Source organism: Patiria miniata, unplaced genomic scaffold, assembly GCF_015706575.1.
Source record: "Patiria miniata isolate m_02_andy unplaced genomic scaffold, ASM1570657v1 HiC_scaffold_3, whole genome shotgun sequence".
Lineage (NCBI taxonomy): Eukaryota > Metazoa > Echinodermata > Asteroidea > Valvatida > Asterinidae > Patiria > Patiria miniata.
Genome location: NW_024037069.1, coordinates 1,325,947 through 1,338,534, shown reverse-complemented (window position 1 = coordinate 1,338,534; position 12,588 = coordinate 1,325,947). Strand labels below are relative to the sequence as shown.

General features: G+C 41.8%; 1 protein-coding gene across 1 annotated transcript in view; it reads left to right on the top strand.

Moving 5' to 3' along the window:
* Nucleotides 1–1,030: 1,030 nt before the first annotated feature.
* Nucleotides 1,031–12,588, top strand: part of LOC119737992 (ATP-binding cassette sub-family C member 9-like) — a 28,758-nt gene continuing 17,200 nt past the window's right edge. The window contains exons 1-15 of the mRNA XM_038212691.1: nt 1,031–1,618; nt 1,998–2,234; nt 2,598–2,786; nt 3,347–3,505; nt 4,282–4,437; nt 4,563–4,697; nt 5,438–5,600; nt 5,919–5,959; nt 6,831–7,070; nt 7,605–7,817; nt 8,710–8,788; nt 8,947–9,049; nt 9,776–9,874; nt 10,186–10,351; nt 11,302–11,439. Coding sequence (XP_038068619.1) covers nt 1,031–1,618; nt 1,998–2,234; nt 2,598–2,786; nt 3,347–3,505; nt 4,282–4,437; nt 4,563–4,697; nt 5,438–5,600; nt 5,919–5,959; nt 6,831–7,070; nt 7,605–7,817; nt 8,710–8,788; nt 8,947–9,049; nt 9,776–9,874; nt 10,186–10,351; nt 11,302–11,439 — 2,706 coding nt within the window. The remainder of the gene's footprint in view (nt 1,619–1,997; nt 2,235–2,597; nt 2,787–3,346; nt 3,506–4,281; nt 4,438–4,562; nt 4,698–5,437; nt 5,601–5,918; nt 5,960–6,830; nt 7,071–7,604; nt 7,818–8,709; nt 8,789–8,946; nt 9,050–9,775; nt 9,875–10,185; nt 10,352–11,301; nt 11,440–12,588) is intronic.

Genomic DNA, 12,588 nt, shown 5'->3' with positions numbered 1-12,588 from the left:
TGGTCTGACGCCCCATAGGATTCGGGTTAGGTTTAGGCAACCTAAACCAGTGAAACTACACAGTATGGGACGACGGACCAATGGGACGTCGGACCATTGGGACGTCGGACCATTGAGACGTTGGACCAATGGGACGTCGGACTATCGAGACGTAACCATTATCTTTTCCAGACACTGGTGCCTCGTCTTATTCTACATGAAGTTTCAGTTATAAGAAAAAAAGATGTGAAAATATTGAAACATATAGGGTTCGGCAGTAGGCTACCTTAAGTTAATGTCTGATATATATGTATAATTATTAAAAGTGACTCGTCACTCGGACTTGAACTCGACCTGCATAACTCGAAACTGGGACTCGGACTCAGGAGAGGTGACTCGACAAAAAAGTCTGCTAGTCAACAACCAGGGTAAGTTACGAGAGTCAGTCAGTCAGTCAGTCAGTCCGTCGGAAATAAGAGAATTATAGGCCGGGCCTCTGATACCTGCAAAAGTGACATGAGTTGTTATTGCGCTAGTGCTTTCATAGACCAGTAACATTTTGACCATGCCATATTTAGTGTTTTTGTTTAAACCATGGGTGTCTCTATGCCATTTACCTGCCGTTGAACTTGAACTTATCGACCTTGCAGGATAACATTATCAAACTTTGAATAGCTTTGGTCCAAACGCAAGTTTGAACATTTACTCAGCAAAGATAACGAGTACAGTAGTATGGGCACGTGAAACACCAGTTCAAATTAGAACACCTTTTTTTTATCAACATGAATATAGAACTTGGACCCTGTACTGGAACCGATATTGACTTTGTGTGTATTTGAAAACGCTGCCGTGTTATGTGGATCGGGTTTTGAATTGCACTGTTCAGTACCAATATTCATTCAAACGCATGATATGATGCACTGACGATCTTGCACTGCACGGTAAAAAAAAATGCGCCTGTATCTAGGACTAAATATAATATGAACTAAAATGTGATTTGAACTAAAATGTGATTTCAAATTCTGGTAGATTTTAGACATTCTATCAAAGCATGGCGGTGAACTGGGAGTGGCTCTGCGGGTTAAATTACTCATACATCGAAGATGACTTCCATAGCAACACGTGTCTAGTGGATGGTCTGGTGGCCATCCCTCACGCCGCCTTCCTCCTCCTATCATCGCTCATTCTTCTCGTCTTGGGATGCTGCACTAGCTACCGCCGAGTCCACACCAACTATCTCTTGGTCTATCCGGGCCACAGCCTGAGATGGCTGGTATCCGTCCTCCTTCTTGTCCTGATTATTGCCTCCATCGGTGAAGGTATTATGACGGATGAGACCTACCAGGCCTGGAAGCAGCCCACCCAGCCTCATCTCTACATTCACAGCATTGTGGCCTTCGTAGCTGTTGGTGTTTCTTTGATTTACTACCATCACATGGAGCTGTGGCAGACACCGGCCATGTCTGTACTGCTGATGGTTTATTGGATCTTCTCACTTATCTGCGAAGTCGTCCGCATTCTCAACTTGCAACTTCAAAACGACATCAACGTACACGTTCTTCTCTTCGACTTAACCATCATCAAACTGGCAATATACGCCCTGTTCATCTTTCTAGAAATGAACGTCATCAGGACAAAGGTAAGCTGTAATAAATATGCCTTTTAAAAGAAACATAATACCACTTGTTCTGTTTGTGTTGAAAACCTACAGATCCGGAAACAATGTTAGAAGTCTGACATTCATCCATTAAAAAGTGTTTATACTTGAATGTAATCAGGGGGTGAATAGTTGACCAAAAGTTGATTCACGTTTTGTGCATACTTTGATTTTCAACTGACAACTATTGCATTGACTATATCTATGGACCCAAAGTCTCAGTAAAGGACGTTATTAAACTCAGTGATGCAGTCAGTCAGTCAGTCAGCCTCACAGAGGACAAGAGGCTGGTCAGTCGGGTCCAGCAACAACAAGGTACAATCCAGCAATAGCAAGGTACACTCACATTTTGTTTTGCCAGTTATGCGGTTACCGGCACGACGACCAAGGACTTCCCAACGACCTCAAACAGCCCGACCTGAAGTGCATGCACTACAACGTGAACATCGCCTCTTCGCTGACCTTCTGGTGGGTGAACTGGCTCCTGGCGTTGGGCTACAAGAAGCACCTGGAGTTGAGTGACCTGGGCGTGGTACCAGACCGGCACAAGGCCAAAGCTAACCATGATAGGTTCCGTAATGTGTTCAGGGAGGAAGCGGTGGGTTTTGAATCAACTTAATACTTTTTTGAGTAGAAACAATTTTCTGAAACAAATCAATTTGAGACAAATCAAGCCTGAGCTCCGAGGCTTTTGTTTTAGTAGGAGTTAGAGCACAAAAGCAGGAGAACTCATACAGACCTTTGAAGACGATGTCAAAAAAGAGGACCCTACAGATTGTTGAGAATCAAGATCCACATTCTGGTTCAGTTATGTTGGCCAATATGGAAGAGTATTTTGACTTAGTTTAAATATTTAAGTCTCTCTTGAACAATTTCGAAGTAGAAATGGAGAAAGACGAAGCTAGGGATTCCACAGAAACATATCCGCCTTAAATACACTAATCTTTTCTCCCTGATTCAGGAAAAGGCACGTAAGGTGGGAAAGCAGGCATCGCTTTTTAAGATTTACTGGAAGGTATACGGCGGACGGATGCTCCTGGCAGGAGTACTGAAATTGCTGGGAGAGTCTTTGAACTTCGTCGGGCCCCTTGTTTTGGGCTTGGTAACGGTCTACGTGCAGACCATCGAAACCCCGGCCAACAATGCAGAGGTATGTTGGACGTTGAACTGTTTCCATGTGTGCAGTGTACTTTCTTGTGTCATATAACATGTTTTGTTGGTGTGTGTCTTGCATTTAGAAAGTCGTTTTTTCCTCCTATTATACAGTTGCATTCTGTTTTATCGTAAGTAAGATTTGAGGCTTTGCATGGTGGAGATACTATGTAATGAAAGGTTTGCGGAAACACCGTGTGCGAATAATTTCTCAGCTAAGAGAATGGTTCTGAAAAGAACCAGAGGTATCAACTCAACGTTCCGGTCAGTATGCTCTGACCGTCTTCAGGAGAGTGCCTAAACTCTAAGAAAGTAAACACTTTAGTAGCGTGAAGTGTGAATTTGCATCCTGTGTGGATGCCAAGAAGCTAGGATCACAGAGCAAGCTTGGTGTGCCCAATAAAGTGGAACAGTGGGGTTGCAGTCTCAGTAGAGAAAGGACCCAGGGTATAGGAGACCCATCAGTCTAAGGTATGATTGTTTTATCATGTCGCCTTCTTGTCTTTAGTGACATTTTTAAACCCAATTCTAAGTGCAACTGATTTGATTTTTGTTGAGGCGATCGCTCCACACAATGTGAAAGTCGAGGAGTTCTTCCAAAATGGCTTTGTGCTCGTTATGGTCATGTTCTTTGCTGCATTGGCAAGCTCAGTCTGCCTGCAAACACACTTCTACATCAGCATCATAGAGGGGATGAATGTGGGTGCTGCTATCCAGGTAATAATCAGTGGAAGTATGCCTGTATTTGTTGTTCGTGTAGATCATCGCTAGAGGTGCTTGTTTTTGTTGCACAGGAACATGTATGACTAGCCGTCTTCGATACATCCAAGATGGCTGGGGATGCACAGGGTCTATATGTATACTGAAAACAGTATAGTCAGACTACACAACTGAATGCAAATTTTGTAGTTCCACCAATAATACAATATCATTTTTGGAATGAATAAATCAGATATCTGGGAGATAGCTGAGAGATTTCTGAGAATAACCACACGACCTTATACAAAAAATTACGTATACGACAATTACCACCCAACCATTGCTACTATCAAACAATCAAACTGTTGAAATCTGCAGTCACGCCCGAGCCGAAGTAATGCAGTGTTTCTGCTGTGTAGATATGTATAGACCTTTCTTCCGTTTTTGAACATTGAGGGCCATTTTATATAGGCGGACACTAGGAAATGAATTAAAGCTGTGGTTGTCAAGCTTTTTTGCCCAAAATTGCATATTAACACCATCCTTATGTAAGGAAAAGGCATTTTTATTGAGTCCTTGTCGGGTTTTTTTTCAATTACCTAATGATACGTTTGGAAGAATTAATAACTATTGTTTATTTTTTGCAACATTGACGTTCCATCGATATCTAACTCGTGGTAGGCAAAAGTGCCTACCATGTGTTGGCAAAGATAGCTCTACACAAAAGCTTTTATAAGGCTCGTTGGTGTATTACTATGATTGGACTTTTATCCTCTTTTTATCCCCATATTCAGGCCATGGTTTACGAGAAGTCGCTGCGCTTGTCCACCGTCGCCATCTCCAGCGGCGAAATGCACATGGGTCAGATCACCAACCACATGTCAGTGGACCAAGACTCCATCCAGTATATGTTTCAAAATATCAACATGGCGATTGCTGCTCCAATTCAGGTTCGGATAACCTTTGTGTATTAAACATTTACGAACCCATTTTTTTTTTCAAATAAATTCATTTAATATTGAAACAAGTATTTGCGCTTTTGACAGTTCTTGTTGTTTTCACACTTTTCACGCAGATCGTGGTCAATCTGGTTTTGTTGTACCTCCAGATGGGACCTTCAGCCCTGATTGCCGCCAGCGTGTTCCTGGTAGCTACTCCGTGTCAGGTCAAAATCGCTCAGTTTATGGGCAAGCAGGAAAAGAAACGGCTGGTATATAGTTGGGGTTTTTTTTGGTTCATTTCTGTTTTTAAGTAACGCAACGGTGAGGGATACCAATCCATCCTGTGAGTTTAGCTTTGGAATTTCAAAGAGAAATTGGAATCTCAACGGTAGTGATGTCAGAATTGACCTTCAAGTGTCTGGAAAAGTGGTTAAAAAAACTGAAACAAGTCTCATTTCAAGAATATTGCTTATGTTTTCCACTGTGACAACTGGGCCTATGTGGCAGCAGCAGATCTTACATGCATACATAGTGTGTACCTATTGTACAGTGCTAATTGTGTGTCCATTTCAGGTGTTTCACATTGATTATTTTTCAGTTTAAAGATTGCATTTGTTGCTTTTAATTTTACAATTCGCTTAAATATTAGCAAATATATTTCTGGTGTTGCGGGCTTAAGAGTGGACGTCGTGATCACAGTATATTTTTGGCCAGTACAAATATATGTTGGGGATGAACTAGTAGCCATCTCCCCCCTTCCCCCCCCCCAAAAAAAAAATATATATATTGGGGATAAACCTGCGGCCCATCCCCCCTCCCCCCCCCCCCACAACAAAAAAACAGGCGGATATATCCACATCATGGCCAGGATTTATGTCACGGGATAGCACTTTTACGTTTGATTGGCCATTTGAGATTAAACACAAAAATAATAGATGTTTCCAACCATCTTCGGCCGCATTCAAGACAATTTTTTCATGAGTTTCCTCTCTCTCGTTAAACCTTGAAGTCATTCGCCGACAATCGCCTTTCGAAGACCAACGAGTTACTGCAAGGGATCAAGCTGCTGAAGCTGTACGCCTGGGAAGGACTGTACTGCAAGGCCATCGAAGTCATCAGGGGAAATGAACTCCATTACTTGTACAAGATCGGCGCTGCCTACATCTGCACACGTAAATATTTGAAAGTGCACGATTTCTTTGGTTTGAAACAAAGTAATACAAGGACTGTTAACACGAAACAAGTTGTTAATTCTTTCCTATTGTCAAAAGTTTTTGTTATACGTGGAGCTCGTACTAAGAAGGGTTCGTAAAAGTGAGGCACCAACTGAGAGGAAGTGTTTGTTGTAAGTGGTGCTCGTACTAAAAAGGGTGCTCTTATTTCTGATATGCATTTTGCTGATGTCATAACCTTATCTTTTTCTTCTGGATAGCTAGATTTCAAACCAAATGGTTTAATGTGCTTATTTATGGTGTTGTTTTATTTCCTAGTTGTCTCGACTTTTTCCACACCGGTTTTTGTGACAATTCTGGTGAGTTGCAATATAAAAAAAAAGACCTCATATTAAATTATGGTGGAAAGCTACTTTATAAATAATTTTAATAACAATAATAAAATATTAATGAAGAACATTTCTAAAGCGCCGGTATCCGCCTTAAAAGGCGCTCATGGCGCTTGAGGAGAAAGTCAAGTTCGGATTTTGTGTTGTTAGAGTAAGCTTGTTTGTACAGGTGAGATTTTATGTTTGTCTTAAATGTTGTGATGGATAGAGATGATTTGATAGCAAGAGGGAGTTGGTTCCACACTCGGGCTGACGCTGCAGTTAAGGATCTGTCACCCCAAAGAGTGTAGGTCATGGGCTCATGAAGCATCATGAGCTCACTGGAGCGGAGTCCGGTGCGTGCTGTTGAGTTCGGGTGGATGAGGTCGATGAGATACTCCGGCGCATTGTTGTGGAGGATTTTGTAAACGAATAGGCCAAGTTTGTATTTGATTCTGCATGATACTGAAAGCCAGTGGAGATCTGCTAATTCAAAAGTGATGTGAGAATGTTGAGAGAGATTAGTCTGGCACCGATGTTTTGTAGTCGCTGCGAACGCTTTAGTTGATTGAGGTTAATGCCATTACAATAGTGAATTGCCCATGTCATTTTTGTGATGAAAGTGTGAACAAATATTTCAGCTGTATGTTTGTCAAGATATTTTCGTATGTGTCCGATGTTACAGATCGACATGCAGACTGATCTAGAGATTGATGTTAGGTGAGGTTCCATGGATAGAGATGAATCAAAGATAATGCCGAGATTTCTGACTTGATTAGATGGCAGGATGTTCGAATCACCATTATAGTCTCAAGTTATTGCATCAATATTTTAAATCGTCGTATTACCCTCTGCAATCCAGGGTTTCGGGACGTACAGCGCCCTCACCGGTAAACCGCTCAACCCGGATGTGACCTTTTCCGCCCTAGCCCTTTTCAACATGCTCTTTCTGCCGCTGATATTCCTGCCGGTTTCCCTTCTGTTTGTCATCAATGGCGTCGTCAGCACCGGCCGGGTACAGAAATTCCTTGCAGGGCCTGAGATTGCGGAGGTGCCGAACGACAGCAGGGGTCAACGTAGCATGGGTCAACGTGAGGGGGCGGTATGTACTTGAGGTCAACTTTTTCGGGACTGACAATACAAAAGTTTGCGATGTTCACTTTTTTCAGCTCGTGCTCTGGCGTCAACACTTCCGATTACAACCGCAATGTAAATGACATTGATCATTGCAGAAAACTCTGACCATAATACGCTGCACTTCCTTAAATACCGGTACTATACTTCCGTGACATACCGGTATACATTAGGTTTACAAAAGTGAGCGTGGGTAACAAGCTTTCACAGGCTTTTTCTTACACTTCATCAACGTAAACTTGGTATTTATCACTATTGCATTAGGGCATTACTATACCAAGGCAAAGCCTGAACGCTTAAGTACAATAGCGAAATAAGCCAATCAAAATTGTAGATAGAGAAAACACATAATTTTCAGAATAATACAAGAAAAAAAAAGAAACAATTATTGCAACTTTGGAACCATCCATAATTTGGACGCAACGCACATTACTTCATTCATGCAAGTGGTAGTTTTAATGAATTGAGGAAGAATGATCTGGTCCTTTTTTATTGACTGCAGGCTAACAGCGCAATCCACGACCAGAACCCAGACTTGTTTAGCAACAGCAGTAATGTAGAGGAATACAAGGACAGTGCCGACACGGAGAGATCGTACTTGCTCAGCTCGGATAATCGTGGCAGTCGTAGGGGGGAAACTAGCAAGAGCCCACTACATGACATCATCTTTCATAAGCATTCGCCCCAGAAAATGAAACCCAGCGTTGCCATAAAGGTATACCAACATGTGATTTTGGTGCCTTTCAAATCCACCACTAGTCCGGTCACAAATAAATGGAAAGTTATTTTTCACGAGTCCTGTCACATAGTAACAGGGGGTTTGCAAATGACAAAGGAATCTTTTGTCACAGTTCATTTCAATATCTTGTGATTTGACTTGACACTTGATTAATTGTGACTCTACCACATGTGATGGACTTGTATTAAACTTGGTAAGATTCAACTACAACACTGCGTGGCGTTCTTGCAGAGGCATCGGCCATGCGGATTTAAACAAATTTAGTGACACTAAATTACTCACACATAATTTGTGTACAAATGGTAATGGTTAGGCATTGTCGTGGCGTAACTACAGGGGTAGGGGCCACCCCCCCCCCCCCAAAAGATTTCTTTGCCCCCGCGTGCCCCCGTTTAATATCTTGATATCATTATACCAACCAGTGCATTGTGAAACTTGGTACATTCCTGGAATTGGAGCTCACAGCAAGATTAACCTAACTCACCAGCATAATTTACTAGGAACCGTACCCATTCAGGCAAATTTCAACACCCACATGGGAAGTTGTACACACACAGATGGACTTGATTTCTGGAGGTATGCCAAACCCAATGTAAAAGATTTTGTCTAGGGGTACTGTACCTATCCCAATAGATTTAAACAAAACCTGCAGCTTTGATGGGTTGGGTTCGTTGTACCTTTTGCCATAGACAAATGCTACATTACGCATTTTTTGCGACTTACTGTGGCACAGTTTGACTGATGAAGACGGTGATTTTATAGCCGTACAAAAAAACCTGCTATAGGTCTGTAGGTTAAACATTTGTAATGCCTGTTTAAACGTGCAACTGAAATAACAAATTAATCAAAATTTATCTTTATTTTGAAGATCTCGAATGGCAATTTTCTCTGGGATCCTGCAACAGACACGCCCGTGCTTTCCAATATTAACGTGGAAATACCGGAAGGTATGTCTTTTTTTTTTGTTGCTCAGACAAAAGCCAGATGCATTGTCAATTTGGATTGTCCATTTTTTTTAGAAGCAACAGTAAAACAATATCTTCATTCTTTGTTGAGTTTGTATTATAACTTTGCCTTGAAAAAAAATACCTCTTATTTATTTCAGGAAAACTTACGATTGTGATTGGTCAAGTTGGTAGCGGCAAATCCTCTTTGCTGTCCGCTATTTTGGGTGAAATGACAACTGTTTCTGGATCAGTTCAACTAAGGTATGTTACAGCTGCGTTCCATTACTTGGCTGGGACCTAGCAGTAATACGCACGTCTATTAGGATTGGATTCGGCTGCTTCCATCTTCACTTGTGTCTATTACTTGACTACAACTCGGAATGTATCAAAAAGCAAAACCTGTCTTCTGATTGGCTTCATTTTGTACACAAATAGAAAGACGTAAAATTCCTATAAAGATGATTCGGGACCTGTGTTGAAATGCGTGAAATATAATGAAAGTAAATTAAAATATGTCACCAGCCAATGTAGCTTCCAATTATACTCACGCGAGGATGTTTTTGGAGGTACGTTTTGGAAGGTTTATCTCCGTTTCCTTGTCACGAAACGGCTGAATACATTGTATTTCCTGAATGTGACGCCATTCCATCGTAGGTTACTCCCCAGCTAATCCTGGTGTACTCCTGAGTGCATGGATCATTGGGAGGGACAATTGGGCCGAAGTGGCTTGCTCGGGGACACAACATACGGCCAGCAGCTTGATTCGAGCCCCTGACCTTCTGATCAAGAGTCATGAACCCTGACCTCTCGGCCACAATCCGTACGATGTAGAGTGAGCCGTCTTCTTAATGTGTTATCAAAAATACCAAAGATGTGTCGGTGTGTGCCCTTGATCTGCCAGTTTGCCTTACCTCTTCTAATAAAAATGTGATCACTTTTACAGCGTCAGTGCCTAATGGGTGTCTTGATTTGTCTATATTTGTACAGAGATAGGAACCAGATAGCTCTGGCTGCCCAGAAGCCATGGCTGGTTAACGGCACCCTGCTAGACAATGTTCTGTTCTCACTTCAATTGGATACCAAAAGGTGATCTTGAAAATATTTTATCTTTCATGTGGCAATCTCTAATTTAAAGGAAAAGTCTCCATCAACTGTTAACTGAACAGTCAACACTAAGCTATATCATTTTGTTCAAACTTCGTACCTATATCCGAACAGTGGCCTAGTTAAACTTATGAACAGTATATATTGAGAACTTACGAATTTAGAGATCGACTGTAAATCATTAAGGTGGGGGTTTCTGAGGTGAAAAAGTCGCAAACCATTATGTGTGGACCGTGCGAAGTTTTAACTACAACGTACAACTTTGTTCAAAGAACGTACAATTATCTCGTCAGATACCATCGCGTGATTGCCTCCTGCGCCCTGAAGCCTGACATTGATATCTTACCTGCTGGCGATCAGACAGAGATTGGGGAGAAAGGAATCAACCTGAGCGGTGGCCAGAAGCAACGGGTCAGCGTAGCCAGAGCCGTGTATTCCGGCAGAGACATCATTATTCTGGTGAGTAAATATATACACATGGAGCTGCCCTCGTGGAACGGTAGCTTATTGTGCTCATATGGCATGATATCATCACATACTTGAATATCAGTCCATCTATATGTAAAACATTCAGTTAAATAGTTCCGGAAGTGTACAATATATTACAGTTTGTATTCCACCTACTGCTCCAAACCAGTTTGCATTATTATGGGTTTATAAGTTAATAAAAGTGTGAATATGAGAGGCAGCCATCTTGTAAATAGGACAATACCTTTGTTCTGCCGGGATATGCATGGGTGAACATTTTGTGTTTTCATTGTTACTGAATTAAAATAACAAAAGACGCCCTCTAAGATGGCCGTAACGCGTAAGATCTATTCAAGGTGAAAAGGATCATTCGAGACAAGGCACAGGTAACGGGGATGATCATTGACGAAGATATTCATTTGACACAGATCATTTGCATAGTTGACCTTTTGACTTGGACTTGGTTCCAGATGACTTGCAATTATTGGAGTACCTCAGAGCGTCACCGAGATCCTTCTTGTCCAAACCCATCCCCAGTCCCCAGCCAACAAAGAGGACAAAATCGGACATGTCTAGCGGAGATTTTGAAACAACCTGAACACTCATTTATTGCCCTGCTCAAGATAATTAGGACCCTAGGTACCCCTTAAAAATGGACCATAGTTATACAACTGCTGCAATTGATGGGCGATTATGTGTGACTTGGCGTTATTACTGGGTATCCACTTTGCCATGAAGTAGCAAACTGCATGCATGTTATGGTAATCAGATCTCAGGATGATAGTTTTGTAGTGGAGTCCGTCACAAGTCCTAACAAGTAATCCAATCACGAGCTTTAAACTGTGGCAAGGCATTCCTTTGTTACTGTTCAACCACTGTTTCTTGTGACCGGATTTGTGAATTGACTTGTGATGGACTTGAACTCGGTTACACAACTGCAGGATGACCCGCTGTCCGCGTTGGACGTCCACGTTGGCAGCCAACTATTCAAGGAAGCCATCAGCAAGTTCCTTCTCGGCCACCGACAGACCGTGGTCTTGGTCACGCACCAGCTGCAGTACCTCAACAGAGCCGATCTGGTAAGCTTCACAAACCTTTCCTCCATTAGCCTATTTGAGGTATGAAAGACGCAGTAGGAGGACGCTGTTTGATTCAAGGGCGGATCCAGAACACAATTTTTGGGGGGGGCCAAAAAACATTTTGGTTCCCCAAAAAAGTGGGTCAGAAAATTAGGGCGTGGGGTTCGGGACCCGCTTAAGGGCCCCGAAAAATGTGTTGGATTCTAGATGCTCTGTGGTGCGATCTGAGGCAATTTCTGACCACTTTAACCAATGTTTTTTTGAGGAAAAGATGGTGGTGTACTCATTGCCTGCCTTTATTGCGATGTCACATTAAAAAAAATGGATCCGCCCTTGGTTTGATTTGGGTGAAATCCAAAAATCACCAAAACCAAATAGAGCAAGTTCGATCAAGCACCATGGGTGGTCGACTAATGGTTGATTTGTGACGCGCTAAAGTTCCTCGAGTCAAACAATGATCATAAAAGTTGTCAGCCTCATTTTACCAACCAACCTCATTAATGTTGGCAAATAATCACCACTAATACAAGCATCGTTGACCAACCACGGTTCGATCGTTAACTATAGTTCCAGAACGAACTTGCTCTGTTCCGCGTCACTCTGCAGGAATTCACTCCTGGTTCTTGTTTCCCTTTTACCAAAACCCTTTCATAATTCATAAGAAACGTGAACAGATAATGTCCTGTCACTCTGATTTAGTTTCCTTCTCCTCTGTTCTTTCTAGTTTATAGCCCATAACAGTGATCCATGTCTTGTTACTTAGGTGATACCCGTAGAAAACAACCAATTCAATTCCTTTGTTCGTGTATTCGTCAATTTCTTTCAGGCCTGAAGTTTGAAATATGGCCAAGCTTACACGTCGCCCATATTTGGTGGTTTTTTTTACCGTAATTTCACCGTCAAATATTGTTTGATGATTTGGTGGCCAGCAAATGCGTCAGTGTTTAATGTACAATATATAGTTTTTCCCGGCCAATTTCAGCAAAACAATCGTTCAGTTTAACACGATACCCATTCAAATTTGTTTTAAATGAATGCTCCTTTATATTATCATTCGAAAATTTAAAAAAGTCGTTTGATTTTGTTATTACACTATTCTTTCGATAAATAAGTTCATTCAAATTCAGATTGTCCTTTCGTTCGTTCAAC